Source organism: Haliotis rubra, unplaced genomic scaffold (genome assembly GCF_003918875.1).
Source record: "Haliotis rubra isolate DU_JTF1 unplaced genomic scaffold, ASM391887v1 Scf72, whole genome shotgun sequence".
Lineage (NCBI taxonomy): Eukaryota > Metazoa > Mollusca > Gastropoda > Lepetellida > Haliotidae > Haliotis > Haliotis rubra.
This window is the reverse complement of record NW_025767435.1, coordinates 1749612-1775238: the sequence shown is the minus strand read 5'-3', so window position 1 is coordinate 1775238 and position 25627 is coordinate 1749612. Positions and strand designations below refer to the sequence as shown.

General features: G+C 38.9%; 2 protein-coding genes across 2 annotated transcripts; one reads left to right on the top strand and one right to left on the bottom strand.

Moving 5' to 3' along the window:
- Nucleotides 1-811: 811 nt before the first annotated feature.
- Nucleotides 812-16825, bottom strand: LOC124259421 (proteasome assembly chaperone 4-like). Its single transcript, XM_046693565.1, has 4 exons — nt 16567-16825; nt 9293-9368; nt 2109-2261; nt 812-1088 (listed from the first exon to the last, which is right to left on the bottom strand). Exons 1-3 carry the CDS (start codon nt 16816-16818, stop codon nt 2143-2145), a joined length of 447 nt encoding a protein of 148 aa, XP_046549521.1. The 5' UTR covers nt 16819-16825; the 3' UTR covers nt 812-1088; nt 2109-2142.
- Nucleotides 16826-17559: 734 nt separating this feature from the next.
- On the top strand, nt 17560-24826 carry LOC124259420 (tubulin beta-4 chain-like). The gene is given in 5 exon segments (XM_046693564.1): nt 17560-17703; nt 19647-19755; nt 20264-20619; nt 23766-24384; nt 24387-24826. Coding segments are annotated over 5 exon segments (1332 nt in total). The 5' UTR covers nt 17560-17646; the 3' UTR covers nt 24578-24826.
- The last annotated feature ends 801 nt before the right edge of the window (nt 24827-25627 follow it).

Sequence of the window (25627 nt, the reverse complement as noted above, 5' to 3'; positions counted from 1 at the left end):
ACATGTTTCCTGTGGATTTGTATAGAATTTACAGTGCTGACCTCAAGTTGTATTCCCGAGCAGTAACAAGAGTCAACACCCGATGACATATCCTCCTAACCCGTGAAGATCCAGGTTAGAATATTGATCTTCAGTAACCCATGCTTGTCATAAGAGGCGACTACCGGAATTGGCTCGTTAGCTTGGTTGACACATGTCATCGGTTCCCAATTGCGTAGATCAATGCTCATGCTGTTGATCACTGGATTGTCTGGTCCAGACTCGATTATTGACAGACCTCCGCCATAAAGCTGGAATATTGCTGAGTGTGGCGTAAAACTAAAACCACTCACTCACTCACATATCCCCCCTGGTCAGGAGTCACTTACAAATGGAGTTTGGCTACTTACACCCAAGTTTCGGATCAATGTCACTAGGAACCTTCAGTTCAGTGAATGAAAACGACAATGCTGTTCAGTATTTTTTCAATATCCCAAACAATCAAAAGGCAGTACTCACCACTAGACTGATCTATATGATCAATTTCATCAAGAAATAACAATTTTAGAGTTCTGCTCTGGAAATGAGCACAATCTGTAAAAATACATTTAAAACAGGAAAACAATACAAACACCAAACCATCAAGAGGCACCACTTCTCCACTAGAGTTGTCTGTATAGCAAAAGAATATTCAACAGTTTCGGAGTTCTCTTCTGGGAACAATATGCCGATTGCTATATCCCAAATGACATGCACAACAAACCTGAGACACGGGATACCCACAGGCATTCTGCTTTTTGAGTCAAATGTTTAAAAGACCCAAAACCATGTATGTAACAAAGAGCTTTATTTCACCTTAAAATGTTTGTCAACAGGCATAGTTAATGTTGCCTTGAGTGTGTAACATCCTGGTAATTTACTACCAAAACATTTGCTTCACATTTTCTTCATCTCCTCAACCAAATATGTGCAAAACACCCCTGTATGTCTGAATGGACTGTCCCCTTTCCTTGTCCATCCCAGTCCACTTGAAACCCAAAGGGGTCAGTAGTGTGACGGCTCAGTTGACCTGTCTGGGACATCTCTATGATTTCCCATGATTCCACAATCTGCAAAACAAATCTCAGGATCAGCAAGGTAGTAGGTTAGTAGGTGGGATCTGCCAATAATACTTTAGAAACTGGAGTAGCAGCAACACAGGGTCTGTGAGAACAAAAACCAGGATCTGTTGACAAGTTGGGTGAAGATAAAAAGAGACTGAAAAGAGATGAGTGCACCCTGCCCCTCCTGCACACATGTACATGCACACACACACGCACGCACGCACACGCACACACACACACACACACAGACAGACAGCCAGCCACACATGCATACACATACACACCCTCTGCATTCACAAGCAGAGTTGGGGTCATGTATTTTTACACTGTCTCCAAACCTATTGTGATGTCACCCTATTCTTAAAGTTTCTTCAAATACTGTAAAAATCTCACTTGCCGTTACCCATGCTTGGGTATTCCAAGAAAGTGTGTCCACTGTACATCACAGAACGCTTACTAATATACATAAGCATGTCATGTTGATTTATCACTGGACAAACGTCACTGACTTCAGTTGAACACGTTTTTTCTTAGTTAATGACTTTGATTGATAGCATGGCTATTGTAATGTTTAGCCACAATATGAATCAGGTATCCTCATGGGTTTTTACAGTTTTTTTGGTATTTCTTGCAGTAAGATTAGTCTGACTGACTGAGTTTGGTTTTACGCCGCATGAATACCGCCGCTTTTAGCAATATTCCAGCAACATCACAGCGGGGGACACCAGAAATGGGCTTCACACATTGTGCCCATGTGGGGATTCGAACCCGGGTCTTCGGCATGACGAGCCAACACTTTAACCACAAGGCTACCCCACCGCCCCAGATGAGTCTGAAGAAGTCCATGGTCATTTTTTGTCATATTTTCAACAAAAACTCTGCAGTGTTTTTACTACAACATACGTTTTAGTTCAGCACTGAAACAAAATTAAGGGAAAACAGACAAGTTATATCTAATAATTTGACAAACAGTTCCAGGTTTGTGGTTTTGGATATTTTTTCATTTTTTTTGTCCCCAAAGGTTACCTGAAGTTTGACCATCTGTTGTCTCCGTGAAGGTTCAGAACATCTCCGGCCTCTGTTTCATCTCCTCTATAATCCGCTTCTCCACCACGGGCATGGCCAGCTGATCATATCCAATGTTGCAGCTCACAAACACCTGCTTCCCTGTCTTCTTAGCTGTAAGAGGAACAAATATATATGTGGTCATTATTACAATACCAGGAAACTCACCTAAACATAGTGCCACAGCAGTGTAGCTCACCTGGATCGAAGAGGACAGTGTAAATATCAACAGAGAGGCCACAAGATTTGCTGTAAGCATTGTTACTGAAATACTTTCTGCATATATACACCAAGCTACACCAAGCCTAGGTGATTCTTCCATACAGAAGAATGAGTGAGTGAGTTTAGTTTGATGCCCGCTTTCTGCAATATTCCAGCAATATCACGACCGGGGACACCCATGTGGGGAACCGAACCCAGGTCTTCGGCATGATGAGCTAACACTTTAACCACTAGGCCACCCCACTGGCCTCCATACAGAAGATGTGCAAAACTGTATAACTGCACACCTATGAACCTTAGCCACCTCATCTCAAAATCATGCTACAACATGTAAGGTGAACATTATTGTTGTTCACTGGTCTAGAGGGGGTTATGGGCTGATGTACCCTCGATGTTTGTTATGTTCCCTGAGCCCGATGGGGAACATAAAGAAACATCGTGTGGGTACATCAACCCATGGGCCCCGAGGGACTAGTGAACAAGGTATTTATCTTACCAAACACCTCAATGGTAATTTTTAAATGTTTGAAGCACGGGTATCGGATCATAGTATGGAGTACCAGACGACAAGACGACAAGAAAAACAAATTTAGAGTTATCTACCTTCCCTCGATTTGCATTCTCAAAACATCGGTAATTTCCATACATCATGCGTGATTCAATGTTATTCGAGATAAAGAATCACTACTACGAAGTACCAAATGAGTTCGGCATTCCCAACAGGGTACATAGAAAATGTTACTCGCTTGTAAGCGGGGTACATTGAAAATAATAGAAGAGAGCTCAGCCAATCAGAAAACGACATTTATGTGTGAGGCAAGATAAAACAAATTGAAGTAGTTGAACATCAACTATCAACAATGTATCGCTATAGAATGGGGGGCTGGGGTAGCCCAGAGGTTAAAGCGTTTGCTCGTCACTCTACAGACCCTACAGAATACATTATAACAAAGTTAACAGGCCTCACTAATAACCTTGACCTTGACTCCCAGCAATAACTGCAACACAATATCAATAGTAAATGGCATTTTGCAAAGATACACTGGTACATCATCATCAAGCTTTGCCGGATAAGGTACACTTCACTTGACAAGGAAGAACACAAATGTATTCTCAGAAAACCCACTTATTGATATCAAACTTTGTAGTGTGTTTCCAATTGGTACCAAAAATGTGGAAAAGGAATCCACCATGAAGTAGTTTTAATATATACGTTACACAAATGTTGAAGTGAATAACATTCATGTTCAAAACATGAAACCAGATAATATTTTTTCAGCAAACAGACATATAAAAATCATATTTTGCACTGAACGTCTATTAGTATGGAAACCATTCTCTAAATTTGAAAAGGCTTCTTTCAACAGTTTTCAAGTTTTAAGCAAAGATGTTAAAGTGAAAATATTCATGTCAAAAGAAAATATCTGAAATACTGAAATTAATCTTCACACTGCATCTCTCTATCTTGAATAGTTAGAAAAGAATCTCACCATATTTTTTTAAGCTACAATGTATAGGTCGCACTAAAAGAAGTTTTCTGTTAGGTTGGGGTATAAAAAGAGTGCAACTCAAGTCGTGAATCACTGGGCAAGTCTAGATTACCTCAGCTTCTACACTGAAATTAACATTGTACTGGGCTCTATTTGTTTTAACTTTTCTAACATATATATTTGAATTCTCATTGACACTGCCTAAGCCTGAGTGCCTCTGAACAATTTGTTTGAACAGGAGCTATATAAATATTAACCTTAGTGTTATTCATATACAAATGAGGTAACTATATTTTGGGAGAAAAAGTCAGTCTGACACAACATACATATAAAAATTGTTAATCACTCTCTCTACATTCCTAGCCAAGTACCCTACATATCCAGCACCTCGAGATGTCCAGTATTACGAGATAACAATTAGTGTGAGATAGCAATTTGAATGAGATAACCAACTTTGATACAATAATAGCCATCTGTACAGACATAACACAAGCTGGCTCAGTCGGCATGTCATGTTGCAGTTGCCAAGGCTATTGCCCAAGTCTGTCTGTCTACTGCATGTATGAAGTACTGGTTAAGAGACTTGCCGGTTTATTTTTAGAATTCACCAATGTTAAGTCAGAAAATAGATTCTGCTTGTTCCTAACTGTGAGACTATTTATAGAATGTTGTTGACACGTTTCATAAGCTTCAGAAACAAAACTGATGCCCCAGACAGACTTGTTAATTTTTCAACTTAGTTACCTCATTATTAATTCAGGGATTCATGATTAATGATTCATTATACAGAACCAGGCAAAACAGTGGTGGCTCTGACTATGAAATAACACTTTATGACAGAGAAACCAAATACTTGAGTTTCACACTACTTCAAGCAATTAACCAAGCAATGTGATGGTGGTATCAAATACAATAAACAGAGTTACTGTAGCTCACCTATATATGTACTGAAAATAGATGGCCATTCTTCAAAGGCGTCACATTGATATTCAAATAATTTCTACTCGTGAAAGGACTGGGTTAGAATGACCTTCAGTAACCCATGCTTGTCGTAAGGGCGACTATAGTCCGTTTGGCTCAAAAGCGGACCGATGAAGTGCAATCTAACTCGAAAACTAATAAACATAAAATACTCAATGAAACGCTGATCATAATCAAAACATCATACCCACTCTGTGAGGTTTTTGCAGAATTTTTGTCTTAAAAATAATAAAGTTGTTTAACAAACTATCATTAAAATATTGACACAGTTCACTGTTTGTTACGAGGGAGGAGTGCAGAGAAAGGGACAGCCAGGTGTTCGAGAACGGATGGAGACTGCACAGCACAGGTGAATGAATAAATAACTTTGTCTGTGAACGTGCTTCTCGAACACCTGGCTGTCCCTTTCTCTGCACTCCTCCCTCGTAACAAACAGTGAACTGTGTCAATATTTTAATGATAGTTTGTTAAACAACTTTATTATTTTTAAGACAAAAATTCTGCAAAAACCTCACAGAGTGGGTATGATGTTTTGATTATGATCAGCGTTTCATTGAGTATGTTATGTTTATTAGTTTTCGAGTTAGATTGCAATTCATCGGTCCGCTTTTGAGCCAAACGGACTGTAACGGGATCGATCGGGTGGTCAGGCTCGCTGGTTTGGTTGACACATGTCATTGGTTCCCAATTGCGTAGATCGATGCTCATGCTGTTGGTCACTGGATTGTCTGGTCCAGACTCTATTATTTACAGACCGCTGCAATCGCTGGAATATTGCTGAGTGCGGGGGTAAAACTTAACTCACTCACTCAAATAATTTCTAACCACTAACTTGAATTTCATAACATTCTGAAAATTGTCCAGATATGGCCACAAACGATCTGATGGGATTTCTGTTATTTATAGCCATTCAGACCACTATCTGTTTTCAATGCAGGGTAAGTCATGGCCAAGGTCGTCAATGGTGAATGGGCACAACACTAGCCTGCTTGCGATGAATAAATGTATGTAAACTCACTATGACAGTTAGGCGTAAGTGTCTTGAAAAGAATGGAGATTAGTGATTAGGGATTTTGGATTTTTTGGATTTTGAATCGGAATCAGAAAATTACGTTTTTATTTTGAGCATCCCAAAGACCCCAACTCCCAAATTACAGTTTCGCTTTATACGATCTGTCATATTTTGTAGGCAAAACTATAGGCTTGAAATGCCTGTAAGTTTTATAGGGGTATATATAGGGAGCATCGTTGAGTTTGCCTTGAAAAGAACTTGACATATTGACATATATAGTTCTATATACCTTGATGTCCAATATTTGCCTTACAAGCCCCTGTAAATAGGCTCTTTAATATGGCTGCCATGACAGCTGATTGAAAACTGGCTTCAAACTTCTTGAATAGACTGGGTTAGGGGGTGTTGTTGTCATTACTACTGGGAACAAGTATGTTTCAGCCTCCCTGGTCCAGATGTTTATGACATATAATGCATGAAGAGTGCCAGACTGTCAATCCAATCATTTTAGCAGCATTCCCTTTAGGTTCGTTGGTCTGCTATTAAACGTCCCACGCAACAATACTCCAGGCATATGACATTTAGTAGTAAATAATCAAATCAGAGACCACTGATCAATATTTTGAGTCATGATTGATAGCTCTACACAGAGCTGTGACAAAGGGCACTAAATCACCAAGATTGAGCCCCCTCCATTTATCAGTAGTTGCCTCGTATGTTGCTACATGCGTTACTTGTCATATCCGTGCTTAGTGTCATACACCACTGTGCACAGATTCAGTGATAATTACCATGAATGATTTTGAGACGGTCCCTACCAGTATATTAGTCATGTCTAACTAATGTCTAATTATCAGCATGCTGACGTGGCCAGATATTCATCCCAACATGTCACGCCCATGTGTCCAGGGTGATATCGTTCGTGAGTGAGTGTAGTTTTATACCGCTTTTAGCAATATTCCAGCAATATCATGGCAGGGGACACCAGAAATGGGTTTCACACATTGTACCCATTGCATAATCGAACCCGGGTCTTGAGCTCGATGAGAAAATGCTTAAAAAAATAAGGTACCCCACCGATTTGCAAATTTGGGAAGTTCAGATTATCTTAAATTAAGGTGTATTATGTTATATTATGTAATACAATAGATCCTCGTCCTTCAATTGGTCCTGATGACAAATAACTCATTCTGTGAGGTAAGTTTTAATATGCATACTAATAGTCCCCTGGGAATACTTTCTTATAAAACCCTGTTTGGCACACAAAAATTAAAAATGACATGCATTTCAAGTAATTGATATAATTTTCTATTAATATAAATAGATGAGCAAACTAAACGGTTTTGATGAGGATGCATGTGAGTTCAAAATCAGGAGCCAGTTGTACTAATCTTTAAATGACCACAACCTTTTTAATTGCTATATTTGATCATTTTCATTATTTCATTTATTTGTATGTATTTTTGTGTTATCTTTTTCTATTTATTTTTATAAGGTATTTTTTCTTTGTTTTTTTCCTATAGGCCAAAACAATTTTATTTCTTGTTTTATGGATTTTTGTACTCAAAAAACATAAAGGCAGGAGGGAAAAATAATTTTTTTAAAATCACCATTCAAAGCAAAAACCCACATGAGTTTCCATGTTAACTCTTTTTGGTTTGTTAATATCAACTAAAAATAAGTTGTGTCAGTTTAGGTTTCACACTGATTTCAAGAGTATTTCACTTATATCACATTAACATTAGGATTTTATATTTTGAGCGGGGAAAATCAATACAAAAAAATTCTTAATCTTGAAAATATACGACCTGCGAATCCTTAAAACAAGAAATAAAATTGGTTTGGCCTTACCCTCTGTTGTAGCATGTCTGTAACACGCACTAAAATGTGTGTACCAGCATCTGTTTCATCATGGTTACAAGTCCTTCCAGATTTATGATTGGTTGGTGGCAAGACAAATTAGTTAAAGGAAGTTAAAGAGCTTGGTCTTGTTGTTCTTGTCTCTTTAAACATGTCCTGCAAGCAGTATACAATGATGCCCTTGAGTGGCTCCAATGCCTCACTCTGACCAGGATCGGATGGTCAGCCTCGCTGACTTGGTTGACACGTCATTGTCTCCCAATTGCATAGATTGATGGTCATGCTGTTGATCATTGGATTGTCTGGTCCAGACATGATTATTACAGCCGCCGCCATATAGATGGAATATTGCTGGGTGCGGCGTAAACCCAAACTCACCCACTCACTCATGTAAATAATCAATTGAACCCGATAAATCAGGGCATGATAGAAATGATAACAATGAAGCAGGTCCCACATTCCAATCAACAAATCACCACTTTTCTTAATACTACACATATGACACATGAATGCATGCAGAGCACTGTTACCATAAATCATTTTTCATATTTGAATATGGGGCGGTGGGATAGCCTAGTGGTTAAAGCATTGGCTCGTCACGCCGAAGACCCGGGTTCGATTCCCCACATGGGTACAATGTGTTAAACCCATTTCTGGTGTCCCCCGCCGTGATATTGCTGGAATATTGCTAAAAGCGGCGGCGTAAAACTAAACTCAGTCAGTCAGTCATATTTGAATGAGCTCTGTTTCACAAACAGGAAAGGCTTTCTCAATGGGTAGCGATGTAATTGATAACATTTTCTGTAATGTGTTTGGGTCGACAGCTTCCCAAAATAGCTTCGTGTAAACAGGTGAACATTAACCTCAATACAAGTGATATTGTATGTACAGATCATCTACTCTATCTATAGCAACTGACATTTCATGTCATATACTGTCCTATTCTAAGTGTGATCTCATAACTTTTCACATAGCAAACGACCCATTAACTATGAGGAATTCCATGAATGCTCTCATGATGTGTTTGTCCTGTTTGTTAATTCTGTATGACCAATTAAGCCATTAGCCAGAGTTATGACAACTGAACATACTATTAAGCACAACTAAATGTCAGTCTTACTAGTGGTGGTCCGATTAATTGAAATAATCGAAGATTGGTTGCAATGACTAAACGACCAAGCAATCGACCATGTTTTCTCATAATCGAACACACAGAATTTTGGCACACTTGTTTGCATTAACAACATTTTTCATAAGGTTGGTTTTGTCTGTTACATTTCATAAGTACTACAAGCTCGTTCCTTGTTATGATTGAAATTATCTTAAAGATTCCAGGAAATTTATGTTCCTAACATGCTAGTCCTCCTTTAAAGATGTGAAATTTGTAAATGCATATTGTGCAATTTACAAAAAAAACACCGAAAGAAGTACATGTTTCTTCTATATTTTTTGTGCATTAACAAACATAAACAGGAGAATTTGATAAATCACGCTAACCAATTTTTTTCGATGATTGATCGGTTGTAATGAACCAATCATCAAATGTTAGATTTTAACCAATTCCCAACACTAAGTCTTACCCAATCTCTGTGCTAGACTCATTGCAGTTGGGTTTGAGCTGTCTCCAAACAAGTGGCTGGCAAGAGGCTGAGCTTCCTAGAAACAATGAAATAAACCACTGCATTAATATAGATCACAGTCAGGGCAAGGAGAGGTGTCCCACAGTCTAACGTAGATAACCCACTAAGACAGTAAACTCAAGTCAGCCCGTCCTGGTTTCACCTTCTTTATGCAGCGTAACATCAAATGCCAACTTGTAACAGTTAGATGCAACCATTGAAGCACATCACCGGCTTTCATCTTTCACATTTAGGATTAATCTGGGATTCAAACCAATAATTAGATCCTGGAAGCTTGAGGGGTGTAACTTTGTAGAGTGAATTTCTTGACAACTAGTACCCGTGAAGATCCGGGTTAGAATTAGTCTTCATTAACCCATGCTTGTCGTAAGAGGCGACTAACGGGATCAGGTGGTCAGGCTCACTGACTTGGTTGACACATGTCATCAGATCCCACCTGCGTAGATCGATGGTCACGATGTTAATCATTGGATTGTCTTGTCCAGACTCGATTATTTACAGACCGCCGCCACATATACATAAGTGGTAAATGACCACATCCAGGTATTCTACCTTTAATGATGGTATGTTTTTGCTTTATCTAAACATAACATTGTACATCTTCAGAACAAAGAGGCACCTGTTTCATCAAGTATTGATACCAATTTTAGAATTTAGAACTTTCAAACTGACCAATACATTTTAACTGATCCTTGCAGTCAATATATGGAAAATGTCCATATCTACAGTGTACATACAACTTTACCAACAGCCCACTAGCAGGTTATATCAGTAAAGTTATCAGGTAGATCTGTTATCATGTACATATCTACACATCCCTGTGAACTGAGCACTCTTACTCTGGCCCAGAGCCATATTACCTGTATATTAGAAAGACCGAGCCATATTACCTGTATATTAGAAAGACGAGTATAAAACCCACAACACACGTGTATCCACTCAGAGCCCAAAACGTGCCCAAAATCTGCTGTGAATGCAGGTCAAGTTTCCACAACAGAAAAACATAAATTACATACTCATGTCAAAAGTTTGTTATTAATATGACAGCTACATCAAGGTGACTTGTTTTTCTGATAACAGTACAATAAACAGAAATATACCTTTGAAACTAAAAAAACCCAAAACCTTTTAAAATATATTAATTCTGCTATAATTTCATCTGTCAGCAATTTGTTTGTTGTTTTATGCCATTCTCAGTAGGGCTGCGCAATATAACCAGTTTACCGGTATTTACCGGTTCAAACATGAAAACGATACGTACTGCGATACGCTGATCGAAAACCGGTATTTTGACATGCATTCGGAAAACTTCGTAACACTCGTAAATCTTCGGATATTTCCGTTTTTTAAATTGTTCCTTTCCTTGTTTCATTTGTGCCAAACAATATTTACATTTTTATTTTGTCATGATTAAAGGATTTTATTAACGCCTAATCAAGCATTGTGATTTTGTTGCGTTTTTGCTTTATAAATCACGCAGTAACTCGATTATAGGTATTTTTGTTCAAGAAAAATTCTTGCAATATATTGCAATACATATCGCAATACATGCTTTCGCATCGCAATTTATCGCAATATGAAAATTCCTTGCAATACCCACCCCTAATACTCAGCAGTATTCACCTATATGGCATCAGTCAGTAAAATAATCGGGTCTGGCCCAGACAGTCCAGTGATCAATATCAAGAGCATCAATTGGGATACAATTACATGTGTTAGTGGTGTTCCCGATTTATTGAAATAATCGAAGATTGGTTGCAGTGACCAAATGACCAAGCAATCGATCACATCTACTCATAATCGAACACTAACGATTTTGGAACTACTGTTTTAGTCTTTGAAACACTTGACGATGGAACATATCTTCGAAGTTGTCAGGGCCTGAAAACTTGTTTAATTCTTTGAAGAATCACTTCACAAACTGAAAAGTCATGACTGAATATTTCTTGAAGACTCCGGGAAGTTTATGGTCATGATATATTAGTCATGACTTTAAAGTAGCAAGTTTCATCATCTTATACCTACCGGTATCTGCAGTAACAACCTGGATAGGAAAATCTGAAAAATGACGCTAACCAAATTGGTAATGAAGCAATCATCAATTGTGAGATTTCAACCAATTCCCAACACTAGTGTCAGTGAGCCTGACCACCTGATCCCGTTAGTCACCTCCTACAAGCATGGGTTGCTGAAGATGAATTCAAACCCTCGATCTTCACAGGCAGCAATTTGTTTGAAATCCAGTGTATATCTCTAATATATGTAGTACATGGGCAACACTGTTGTCATGTTTCAGCCTCCAGACCGACAGACCAGGGTGCTATTGTACAAAACAACGTTATCACTAACTGAGACTCTGTGTTAAAGGGCAAGTTCACACAAAATTTAACATTTTTGTCTTGCACTTTTTCAGCATAAAAATGTTTGTCAAGTAGTTTCATAGCCCAAACATGATTATTTTGTGGACACTTCTCGTTTAAGGTATGGAGTCACCTTGGCACTAAGGACAACCGTGAAAAAGGAGTACACGTTGTCTGATTTATTTTTACTTGTCTGGCACCTTCGTTGATTGATTAGGATTGCAAAGGTTTCAAGTACAAAATTCTAACTAAATGTAACTTTATTTCTTACATAATATTTCATATGTGAATTTTAATTTTTATTCATAAACTGTGGACACTGCTACCACTAAAAAAACTGGAAAAGGGCTTTGTCTCTGTCAGAAGAAATGCATGTGGATATCAGTGCATTTAAAAAACAGTAAATATCCTGTCTAGACTTGGTATTTATTTCTTTATGCTTCACCGAGACACTCAAACAAATTTAACAATAGCTATGACTAAAAAATTTGTGGATCTACACAAATGTGAGCGAGAATGGTTTTACACCGCTTTTAGCAATATTAGCAATATTCCAGCAATATCACATTGTACCCATGTGGGGACACCCGGTCTTCCAGAAATGGGCTCCACACATTGTACCCATGTAGGGGATTCCAGAACCCGTGGGGTCTTCACACATTGGACCCGCGTGATGAGCGAATGCTTCAACAACAAGGCTACCCCACCACCCCTTACACAAATGTAATTGGCATTGCTTTTCATCTAAACAAATAGTAGGGTCAGAAAAATTCCAGGGATGCATCCAGCTTTTAAACTGGGCCATAGACCCACAGATTCATTAAGTGGTCCAACATCTGTCTGAACATGGGCCAGCATGTTTAATAATTTTTAAGTTTATGACCTCATTATTTGAGCACTCCAAGAACAGTGATAGTGCTCACTCACAATTTCCAAGAAAGCAATCAGAATGTTTGACTTTGACCATAGATACCTCAGGATATCATGATTAGCAGTGATCATTGTTTTTGTTCAAGATACAAGTCACAGCACATGATAATTACTAAAGTGTTGTTCATACTGTTATTTTTGTTTCATTCATTTATTGCAAAAGGTCAACAAACTTTTTCATGTGAAATGTGGTGAACTGAATATTCATTTTGAAGAAGTAATGAATATCTGTGTATGGTATATCCGACAATCCCACAGCCTGAATGCATCCCTAAATATCTAAAACCATAAATAAAATGTTCAGCCTTAGTTTCCCAGGTAACTGAAGTGTGAAGCTTCTGATCATTAGCCCAGTGGCTATAACTGTTATATCACCCACAGCTGAGTACTTGGACAATTGACTCCTGGGGTGATTGGGTTGTGAAATCTGTTGTATAACAGTAACATTATACACAATGAAGCATTATTTGCTGAAGAGCGGGCTTAATACTTGTATATTTAACCTGATTACAAGTTTAGTATATATAGTATAGCATTACTCCGTTTTCATATATATATATCATCAGTTACATGAATTTACACTACATAAACTTTAGCATGTGATTTGTTTGTTTACTGTTACATGCCACCCTCAGCAATTCTTGCATGTAAATCATTGACTTAGGACTGGGCAAATTCATGGATGCTAACTTCTGTAAGGGCATCATCTTTTTTTTATGTGTTTCATGTAGCCACCAGATTCTGAACATGGGTGAAAAAAAAATATAATATAATAATAATAATAAAGAGTGAGTGAGTGGGTTTAGTTTTATGCCACACTCCAGCTATATGACGGTGGTCTGAAAATAATCGAGTCTGGACCAGACAATCCAGTGATCAACAGCATGAGCATTGATCTGCGCAATTGGGAACCGATGACATGTGTCAACCAAGTCAGCGAGTCACCCCCCGATCCCATTAGTGGCCTCTTACGACAAGCATAGTCGCCTTTTGTGGCAAGCATGGATTGCTGAAGATCAATTTTAACCCGGATCTTCACGGGTCTGTCTGATATTATGAAATATTTACTGTTAAGGGGTAAAACATCTACAAGACCACCCGGACAGGCTACTTTTGAAATTTGACAGTCTAAGATGAAAATAGACTGTTCCAGACGGTCAGGCAGGTGGGAATTTTAAACGCTGCTAATACAATTCTTAATTCTTCAGGACATTACAACTTTATATTTATAGTTTGTATTAATAAATTTGTGTTATTAAATCATTTTGAAATTTGACAAAATAAAAACAAAATGTACAATATTTATGCTGACAAGTACGCGTTATCCTTTTATGTGTTGTTAATGCATCTTTGAATAGTGTGTCTACTGTTTGTCCAGTGAGAGCCACCTGGTCAACAACAGACTGGCCTGTGACCAGCAGTGGATTGCCTTATTAAAGGTCACATGCAACGTAAAACACAACTTTGCAGATTCTGATACCTTTCGGTATGGACTTATCATCAAAATCATCAAAAATGCAAATTCAACTTATAATGTTGAAAAATAACGCAATGAAAAAAAACGCACGAAATCGGAGTTCAAACGATTCACTAATTTTCCCCCAGCGCTTGGGGGAAAAGTGGTTTCAACAGCTGGACTACGCCGCGCTGGGCTGCGCTCATAGCACATGCGCAGTGAAATAAGTTCACGCAGCTTGGAAGCGGGTTGTCCGGTGAATACTCGGTGAAGGCTTTGGTCTCAGCTATTTTCTAATGTTTTGTTGATATTTCACAGGCGCGAGCTTTGTATATGTTATGACAGTAGATTACCGATTTAACTGTTTATATAATATCATTTGTCTATTTTACCACACATTCTTCTTACCGAGTCACTTTCTCAGTTTGATACTTAAAAGCAATGTCATTATTTAGCGTTGACAGAATTTCTGTGACATAGATATGTCATTGTCACAGACAAAACTCAATGTCTGTTTTATTGACACCTATGTGTCTCCCTGCCTGTCTGCTAATGACAATATTCAATACACAACTTCGATCACTGACCACATGCAATTTGAACTTAACACCAATCACGCTATACACCATAAACAAAACGCATTGATTTATGGGTCGAGTTCGGTCTCTGTCACATTATGTAATTACACAGACAGGCAGGTGTGATACTTGTACACATGACATGTTATGATATCTGTTGATTGCAAAATGATATACACAAAAAATTAGCATGTACATGTATTTACAAAACCCAACATCTCTATATATACATACACAATGAGCCATGAGGGCATCTGCAAATGAACCAGCCATTACACTTGAGTGCACACCCACCCGCGCTGACTGGGTTCGTTTTTTTGGGAAGTAAACCCAAGTACAAAATATTGCACTTTTGATTTGCGATTGCACGCTTATAATTTTGTTTATATATTTTTTCATAACCAGCAATGTATATTATATGTCATGAATAAGTGATAACTGTGTTTTAACTATGTTTGATTTTTTGGTTGCATGTGACCTTTAAACCATTCTGTTCTCTTCTGAATATAATAAAAATATTTCCCTGTAAATTATGGTATAAAACAGCTTATAAATACTTTCAGTGGAAGTCTCAAATCATTTGCCATTAAAAGATGCAAACAATACAGTATTTGGCTCACAATAATCGATTCCTACTGACTGCAGATCACATACAAAAGTGAGTGAGCGAGTTTAGTTTTACGCTGCACTCAGCAATATTCCAGCTATATGGCGGTGGTCTGTAAACAATAGAGTAGGGACCAGACAATCCAGTGATCAACAGCATGAGCATCGATATGTATACGCACTTGGGAACCGAGGACCTGTGTCAACCAAATCAGCGAGCCTGACCACCCGATCCCATTAGTCGCCTCTTACGACAAGCATGGTTACTGAAGATCAATATTCTAACCCAGATCTTCACGGTTATACATACAAAAGAAGTCCATCTCAAGTCTAGAATGATTGGGCAAGTCTATATTGCCCTTGAACAACCAGTGGGATCTACACGGGATCAGGCTAAAACGTCACCACAGCAAAACGTCACCTGGCGAAAACGGCACCATTTGGACATAACGGAACCTTGACTTGGCGAAAACGGCTACAAATCTTATGGCGAAAACGGCACCAAATAAAATCTTAATTATTGGGGAAATCTTATTTGTCATTAGATAATCTGATAGTTAGTTAGCTGATAATCGGATTCCAGTATGTTTAGATAATGAATGACTATTCTGCCGACAGTGATTGTAAAGTGAATCCCATAGCCGATAATCAGCTTGTAGAAAAGCATGCCAATTTAGCTTGAAAACATCACAACCTTTGATGTTTCAAGTACATTTACTCAACTCAAATCGCCCAAACTAAGAGTCAAAATGAAACTGTATTTAAAACGCAAGAATGTACACATTACATATCACGTGTTATAATCTTGCTAATGTTATGAAATGAAGTCAACGTCATACTGTGTTTTATATATGTTGATTGCTAATGTTATAATTAAACGAACTAAAACATAAAAGTCAATATTATACTGTGTTTTGTATATGGTGCCGTTTTAGCTCAGAAATCAGTAGCCGTTTTCGCCAATACGGTGCCGTTTTGGTGCCGTTTTAGCTATAACCCGATCTACACAACCAATTCAGAACTTCCGACAAATGCCCCATATCAAACAGATGTTAGCCCTCATGACGTAGAAGGGATGTTGTTGGGGTTTTTTAATTTGTTAATGGCCAATGTTGTCATTTGTCGCTAAAATAATCCCCGGTGCGTATCGAAATACGTTTTTAAGCGCCTCCCAAACGTATAGTCAACCCGAACAATCAGTAGTAATTCATAATACTATTTTACACATGTGAATGAAGATGTCACTTGGAATTTTACTTTTCCAATCATGAAACGATGACTTACAAATCGGGTGTTCATTGCAAGAGCCATATTTTCAAGAGACGGTTTCGCTCCGACCCAAAGATGGAAACTATCGCTCATTTTGATAACTTGATAAAGCACAGTGGTATCCATGACATGTTCGGTAAATGTGTGCACAGTCACTTGGGGTTGTCCTGCTTTAATGTCTGAATCTGTCATCGTTTCAGTCATAAGAGCGATGTATCCAACTGTCCTGTTTTCGACACTTCGCTTTTTCACACTGATGAAGCACATGTACACATAAACTGTATTCCCTACAACTACCTCAGTTTATTTTCAACAAGATCACGTGTTCTCGTATAAATGTAAACAGAAAGGCATGGTTTTTGTAAAGATTCAATAGCATTGACAAACGCACACACGTGGGTTTCACCCTTTAGAAATACACGGAGATCTATAAAGCTAGCAACATACTTTTTAATAATTATTATTATTATTGGAACTTGCCAAAGCCTAGTCAGTATACATTTATGAGCATTACAAATCATCAATAAACGTCCAACGCGATATCCACAAATGTATAAATAATACGATCTGACACATGGATAATAATAATATTAATAAATGCTCGACAGACGGATGTATTTAGACATTATTCATAGACCGTTTGTCTGACAGTAGTATAACGTCCATAATCACCCAACACAAAGGTTGGAAGGAGCGACCAACCAATCGCCGGAGAGTTTAAATTCTCATGACGTCACGCTCAGCGTTGAAGTATTATTACGCTTAGTTCGGTCCGATATAATAATTATGCAATATTAATTGACATTTATACAAGTGCGTCTGTGCATATCATCTCCATGAAGCAGCATAACTCTGAAAATTAAGATTAATAAAGATGCGTAACCACGGGAACAAATACCATAAGTTATGTATTAGCAGACGAATTAGTCCGTCAAAGGCTGTTCCAGCCAATGAAAAGAGACGAAATTGCGGAGGAATTCCTCTCTGCATATAAATACTTGTCTGAACGGCTACGAGGCCAGTTTCAACGGTTATCCCTCTCAGAGGCACGGTGTGCAACATACTTTAAAGGGTTATCTCCAAATTTACATCAATATGCGTGAAATCGTCCATATCCAGGCTGGTCAGTGCGGCAACCAGATTGGTGCTAAGGTAAGCCCTCGAAAATAGTGTGTTTTTTCAGGGATTTACCAAAATTATATTCCTTGGAATAAGGGATGCTTCGTCCCATTTTGTCACGACAAATTGATGTGGTATAATTCTGTGTTGGTAAACGACACCGTAGACAATCAAATTCAACTTCTGCCTTCCAACCTTTCGTTTGTTTAGTCTGACCAGAACAGATTAAATCTAATTAATGCAGCTTTATGGTTTTTAATACGTGTGTAGTAAACCATTTAAATCCCCATCGTCAGTGACCTACTTTCATTGCATTAAATGTTCTTTCATCCTGCAACTCATTGACTGGGAAGTTAATATTAATATGATGACGCAGTGATGTCTAACATAAATTATCTATCCAGAAACAGAAATTAGATACACCGAATATCATTATTAATATACATCAACAAGCATATGATCACTCAATACCGATCCAGTGCAAGGCGTACTGTATACTTGCGTATTCTGATAACTGGTAAAGTTTAGGCAACATGCACTAAATGTCATAGTATAATAGTGATATTATAGAAAGTAATGAGGACCTATGTTTGCCATATTTGTTACCTAAAACAGCTCATGTGTCATGATTCAGACCAGAGTGAATAAGACTGAGAATGAATAATGTCGAGTTTGCGCATTAGGTGATGTTGTGATGTTGGCAGCTAGGTCGACGGCACCAATGCTGATCGGGCGCTGAATCATCGCGCCATGCCTGTTTATGAAGGATGGTCGTGTTAGTCAACTGTTTCCAAAGACCTGATAATACATTACACAATGTGAAGCACCAAGTACCAGGGGATATACGCGGGACATAAATTAGGAATATGTGAGCAATATCGTCACGGGATTAAGCATATTGAAACATCTTTGAAAAGGCCATCAAACATGCTGGTTTTACGTGATAGTTTCCTCCAGCTTTGAGTACCAAAATGGGAAAAGTTGATAATTATTCATTTGGATATTGGTTTAACCAGGGAGACTATATAAGAGTTTTGTAGAGTATCCCTAGTTTAACTTAAGTCATCACTGTCTATCACCAATCAATTAAAAAAATGGCCCAAACATTTATCACGTTGCACAACCGATTTTGCATACAATGCGCGCACATGTGATAGGTGTACCCTTTTGTGTTTTTCGTCCAGTCTCATAATCATCAGATGTTGGTGCCCTCTTCCCGCAATACTGAAGACCCAGGACATCTCATTACGGGTCACGCTAGAACAACCTCTTACGAACCTTGACCGACCAATGGAATGACAGGCAAGAAGTCGACAGTAGCCAATCAGAAAGGAGCTTTCTCGAGCTTTACGGCACAAGTTTCAAAATGGCGACTTCTCTTTCTGGACTCGGCTTTGTACCGATCTTTGACAAAGTTTTCGATTCGAAGTTTTTAAAAAACTTTGTAGAGAAGATTCTAGAATGCCAAATAGATGCCCCGAGATTGTGGCAGTATTTCTCACGGGCTATGGAAACTCTTCCGTTTCATATGTTTATTTGAATATCCGAGAGACGGATGTTTAGCATTCAGAGGTACAATCAGTGACCGGAACTTTCGAGGTGATAAAACACACTGAGAGATGCCTTTCACCCATTGCGACGCTCTTATTCAAAGTTATTGCCTATCTTAGTTAAATCCAAGGAAGGCTCGTTAAATAAAATTAGAGAGGTGTTTATACGATGAAAGGAACCCATTAAAGGGCCTCATTCAAGTTGTCAAATAATTCATTGTTACTTTACATGCGTCTATTTTTTTGAGAGTATGATAATAAATACTTTGAAACAAATCATGTCTTTGTCATATCCAGTTTAAAGTGTTTCGGGAGTTTTACCAGTCATTTTGGACAGGCCCATATAACCTTAGTATGATCATTTTCAAATTGAAGACAGATCTTTGTTGTTTAAATGTTTCCTAAGTTCTTGATGCTATTTTCCAGTTCTGGGAAGTAATATCGGATGAGCATGGCATTGACCCCACAGGCACCTATCATGGGGACTCTGATCTTCAGCTGGAGAGAATAAATGTGTACTACAATGAAGCAACAGGTTTGTGGACAGGAAAAGTGTGTCTCATGAACAAAGACATATTCAATTTAATATCAGCTGTTCTCATTTTTGAAAATTCAGAAGTGATTGCCTGTCATTGGAGTAATGTTCTGGTCTCTAAACTGTTATTGTCTGCACTTGACATCTGTAGGACTTTGCAATGTCTTACATCTTAAGTTTTATTTTGATAAGTTCAGGTTACCGCCAGGAGATGATTGCTTCTTGTGCCTGTTTTGGCAACATGTGAAACTTGTTTTAAAATACCACTGATGTAGCTACGAGATAACTCATAGTGGTAATTCGGCTAGACATTGATACGAGGGTACTTGTGGTGGCAGTCAACATGTTAAATCTTTTTTAGTGTACTGTTCGGATCTATTTATTTTGCCTAACAATGATTTATGTATGCAGGGCTTTAATGTTATGAAAATATTAAGTGTTAGCACTGGGTGATCACGAATCTGTATTTTATTGGGTGTAAGTAATTTGGTATTGTATGTGTTTGCAGGAGGAAAGTATGTCCCCCGTGCAGTGCTGGTTGACCTTGAGCCTGGCACCATGGACTCTGTCCGATCTGGTCCCTTCGGACAAATCTTCCGCCCAGATAACTTTGTGTTCGGTCAGAGCGGTGCCGGCAACAACTGGGCCAAGGGTCACTACACAGAGGGCGCCGAACTGGTAGACTCTGTGCTTGACGTGGTCCGTAAAGAAGCCGAGAGCTGTGACTGTCTTCAGGGCTTCCAACTGACCCATTCTCTGGGTGGCGGCACCGGGTCAGGCATGGGCACCCTCCTCATCAGTAAGATCAGGGAGGAGTACCCCGACAGAATCATGAACACTTTCTCCGTTGTGCCATCACCAAAGGTAAGTCAGAGCTACAGATAACGTTTTGGGTAATTGAGTTATGTACTCTCTTATGTTCATCTCAATTGGATATCCTAATTTTCCTTTGAGTAACCAAACAAACTGTCAAGTATGACCAGAAATTATTGAGAATTTTAGGAATATGTTTAATTGGATTTCTAGTATAAACACCCTTGACCAGCTATCAAGTGCTTGGTTTATTCAAGAGAGACAACTCCGTTAATCCTGTTTCATTAGTTTGTGAAGAGTTATCCCCCTTCGTTTACTTGCTAGCAGACGACATTGTCAGTGATCCTCAGTATGGATGATTTAGAGAAGAGGAAGTTGATTTTAGAGTATTATAACAAGGACATCAGATCAGCTAAAGTGATTTCAAGTAGAACAGGCATCCCTTTGTCCACTGTTTATCTTGTTTTGATAAAATATTGCAAATGGATATGGCATTGAGCACCAGGGAGGCGCAGGTAGGCCCAGAAAATTGACTGTCGGTGACAGGAGGCGGCTTGGTATTCTTGTTTCTAAACAAGTTTAGAAGACTTACGGCTGGATATGATTGATAGAGGAACTGTGGCTGTCTGTAAGGAGACAATTAGAACTGAGCTGCATGCAATGGGTTGGCAGAAAAGTTGAGGAATTCCATCACCGATCATGAAACCTGAACAAAAGGAGCGAGGGTTGAACTGGTGCTTACAGCATAGAAATTTCAACTGGGACAATGTGATTTTTTCAGATGTAAGTTCTGTGTGGCTGTTTCCTAATTCACTGAAATTCTGGACCAAACAAACTTAAAAACCTTTGTATCAGCGCCCAAAGTACAGTCCGAAATTTAGTGTGGGGTGGCATATCTGTGTTAGGGGAAACGCCCCTCTGTGTATTTGAAGGGAATATGAACAGTGAGCGGTACACATATATTCTCAAGGGACATTTACTTCCATCTGCTCACGTGTTCTATGGAAAGATATGGATTTTCCAGCAGGACAATGACCCAAAACATTGTTCAAAGCATTCACAGGCCTGGTTTCGGACCCAAAATATGACATTATTAGATTGGCCAAGCTATAGCCCTGACCTAAATCCAATAGAAAATGTTTGGGGACTTATGATGGAAAGTGTCAATAAGACAAATCTGACAAATATTGCTGAAATGAAAGATGGGTGGTCCGATATTGGGACAGCATGGACCACGGCTTTCTAACTTCTTTGATCAGTAGTATGCCCCGCCGCATTGAAGCCTGCATTGCTGCCCATGGTGACTTGACAAAATACTAACTGTTCATCTGTCTTTGAATCTGGAGTTATGTTCTGCTAATATTCACATTTAATACGCGAGTAATGAGTGAAAGTTGTTTTTTTTTAATCTTTAAATTCTCAATAATTTCTGGTTGTACTGTACATACCTCGCTCAAACTCAATGGGGTGTTTTACCAGTTTCCATTAATTGTAAAAATATAATAAAGTTTAAATGTTAGTGTGTGTTATTTATAATTGATCTGTAATATGAGAAACGATCAGAAAGACTGCAACTTCCCAAGTTAATTTGCTGAAATAGAACCTCTCAGTATACCTCAGCTAAGATTTGACATTTTTGTGTGTATGCATGTAAGATCACATTTATTATTGAGTATTTACAGACATTCATGCGTACTTGTACGCACTAGACTTAAAAGGAATTGATGCACATAAATATTTACGTAATTTACGCAGATACGCAGGTTATCTGTACCTCTGTAAGTGCCATCTAGAGGGCGTATACTCTCAGGCTAAAGTAAGTGTTCATTCATGTTCATATTTATCATACTGGGATTCTGTAGAAAGACTTCCTATCTTTTCAGTTAAAGTGAATATTGTGACTGATGATTCATAGTGTTAGTAATGTGAAAGAATTGTGTGTTTACCTTCTTTTGATCAGTATGTTAAAATGTCATCAAAATATTTTGTCAAGGTGATTAAAGTTTTTCATAAACTATATCATTCTGATTTTGAAAGTTTTGTTATCAACAAATATATTAACAAAGCTACTCAACCTCATGCTAAGCCATCATATAGCTGGAATATTGCTGGGTACAGCGTAAAACTAAACTCACTCGATCTCATGCTGTAGAAGGTGGATGTGATTTGAAATATTGTCCAGTGATATCAGGGACTGCTAGATCCTGAGAGATGATCAATCCTTTGTGCTGGCAATGGTTTTATTGGTCAAGAGAAACCTTGCTTGCTAACAGTCATGGCAAGCTTGATCTTAGCATTTAATCATACCCCTTATCATGCTTATGTGATACAGACACTGTCCAGGTTACACATGTGACTCTTATTACAACACTGAGTTTAAACTGGCACCTGAAGGTGTAGGGTAGTGTTATAATACGACTGAATGGTACAAAATGTCAATCTCTGTACATTTTGACCGCTCTACAGTGGAAACATTTCGAAAAGATGCAAACAAACTAGAGTTTGACAGGATAAACGAAATCTGTCACTATATGTAAGAGTAACCTTTAGTGATCGTATAGTAGTGTTTTACTTTATTCTGTCTGGAAATCTTGTCGTAAGAGGCGATTAACGGGATCGGGTGGTCAGGCTCGCTGACTTGGTTGACCCATGTCATCGGTTCCCAATTGCGCAGATCGATGCTCATGCTGTTGATCACTGGATTGTCTGGTCCAGACTCGATTATTTACAGACCACCGCCATATAGCTGGAATATTGCTGAGTGCGCGGCTTAAAACTAAACTCACTCACTCACTCTGTCTAGAAATAGAAGGATGGCGTAGTTTTGTGAAACTTATTTCTGAAATTGTCTTGAAAGAGTATAATATTGCTGTTTGTTTGGTTCTTTCTTCCAAGTAGTACCTGTCTGTCTGTAATTTCAAAAAGTGATTTTTATTTGATGATGAAGCCGTTTTACCTTGCCAAAATCCTTGGTTGAGTGGTCGTTTCTGTGTCTTCGACTTTGAAACTACAACTATTGCTATCCGTTATTTTTGATAAGGCATTATATTTGGGGAGGTATGTTGCAGTACTTTGTGATGGAACCACTGAAGACCCACATCTTTTAGACATCAAGAAGGAATTATATTTTATATGGGTAATCGTTGGATATGGTGTCCTGCTGTAAACCTGTTCTATAATTTATTTGTTCATTTCAGGTGTCAGATACAGTGGTGGAGCCTTACAACGCCACTCTCTCTGTACATCAGCTAGTTGAGAACACCGACGAAACATACTGCATTGACAATGAGGCCCTCTACGATATCTGTTTCCGAACACTGAAGCTCACTACGCCAACATACGGAGATCTCAACCATCTCGTCTCTGCAACAATGTCAGGAGTGACAACCTGTCTCAGATTTCCTGGACAACTGAACGCTGATCTCCGTAAACTGGCTGTCAACATGGTGCCCTTCCCCCGCCTTCACTTCTTCATGCCTGGCTTTGCTCCCCTAACCTCCAGAGGAAGCCAACAGTACCGTGCACTCACCGTGCCCGAGCTCACCCAGCAGATGTTCGATGCCAAGAACATGATGGCTGCCTGTGATCCCCGTCACGGCCGCTACCTTACTGTGGCTGCCATGTTCCGTGGCCGCATGTCCATGAAGGAGGTTGATGAACAGATGCTCAACGTCCAGAACAAGAACAGCAGCTACTTCGTTGAATGGATCCCCAACAACGTGAAGACTGCTGTCTGTGACATTCCACCAAGAGGCCTCAAAATGTCGGCTACCTTCATCGGCAACAGCACTGCCATCCAGGAGCTGTTCAAGCGCATCTCGAGCAGTTCACGGCCATGTTCAGGAGAAAGGCTTTCCTCCATTGGTACACTGGCGAGGGCATGGATGAGATGGAGTTCACTGAGGCCGAGTCCAACATGAACGACTTGGTGTCTGAGTACCAGCAGTACCAGGAGGCTACTGCAGAGGAGGATGCTGAATTTGAGGAGGGAGAGGAAGAAGCTGAGTAAAGCTTCAGCTCAGTCATCCCTAAGCACGACCAAACTACAAGGCTTTCAAAGCTTAATGTTATACGATTTACTTTCCTCTTGACATTTCTTGTCCTATTTTCTTCCTGTACCTGTCGGTCACATTTTACTGTATGTGTTTCTCGGTTTACATTTTTTGTGTAAAGAACACAGTTTTGAAGATCTTTTGTCTTCTGTCTCAGTGAAATGTTAAGTGGAAATTATTTCAAATAAAGCTGTCAGTATTACAAATATTTCTCTAGTTTTATTTTATGTTTATGATATGTGTCTGGGGTCAGTCAAGATCTTGCATGTATTAATGACGCACATGTATAAATATGTAGTAACTGCTTGTGAACCAAGGCTAGAGTGGATACCGATGGATGAGTGTTCACACTCTGTTGCTGGCATGGAGCTTCTGGTCCAGAATGTATACTCCTTGAATCATTTCACGGGTATGGTCGGAACGATGTCCACAAACGGACCGACATGACAAGGGAGGGTAGTGATACAACTGTGTCCACTATAACAGAGATCTGGGTTTGTTTTCGTTTTGATCACATGTGTGTTTGCACGGGTTAACTCGGTATAGAAATACAGGATCCGTTCCTCACTATCCATGAAAATTAACAGCAGCGTATAACACAGTTCACTAAACAGCTGACATCACCCACCCTCAGTCTTTTCATCAGGGAAGTAGTAGTATCAAGTTGATCGTTTGACGTGGATCATTTGCCCACAAATGTGGGAAGAGTGAGGTTCTCTAAAAGGACGAATGCGTCATATTCTGGTCTGTGCTTGATTTTGTTAAGGGCCGCACTCCCAATATTAAAGATCTGTGACAAGGGGCTGTAAAAATGTGTTTTGCTTTTTCTTGTTTTACCCCACACTCGGCAGTATTCCAACAATGTGGAGGCGGTCTGTAAATAATCAAGTCTGGACCAGACAATCCAGAGATCAACATCGTGCGCATTGATCTATGCAATTTGACAAGTGTCAACCAAATCAACGACGGTCTGGAATGAGTGAGTTTAGTTTTACGCCGCACTCAGC

What these genes read in the sequence shown, in the direction of transcription:
- LOC124259421 (XM_046693565.1), bottom strand. Translation starts at nt 16,818, where the DNA reads ATGTGCTTCATCAGTGTGAAAAAGCGAAGTGTCGAAAACAGGACAGTT. An exon ending in TTGCAATGAACACCCGATTT is followed by an intron (nt 9,369 to 16,566) that starts GTAAGTCATCGT and finishes CATTGTTTCTAG; the next exon opens with GAAGCTCAGCCTCTTGCCAG. An exon ending in GAGTCTAGCACAGAGATTGG is followed by an intron (nt 2,262 to 9,292) that starts GTAAGACTTAGT and finishes TTCCTCTTACAG; the next exon opens with CTAAGAAGACAGGGAAGCAG.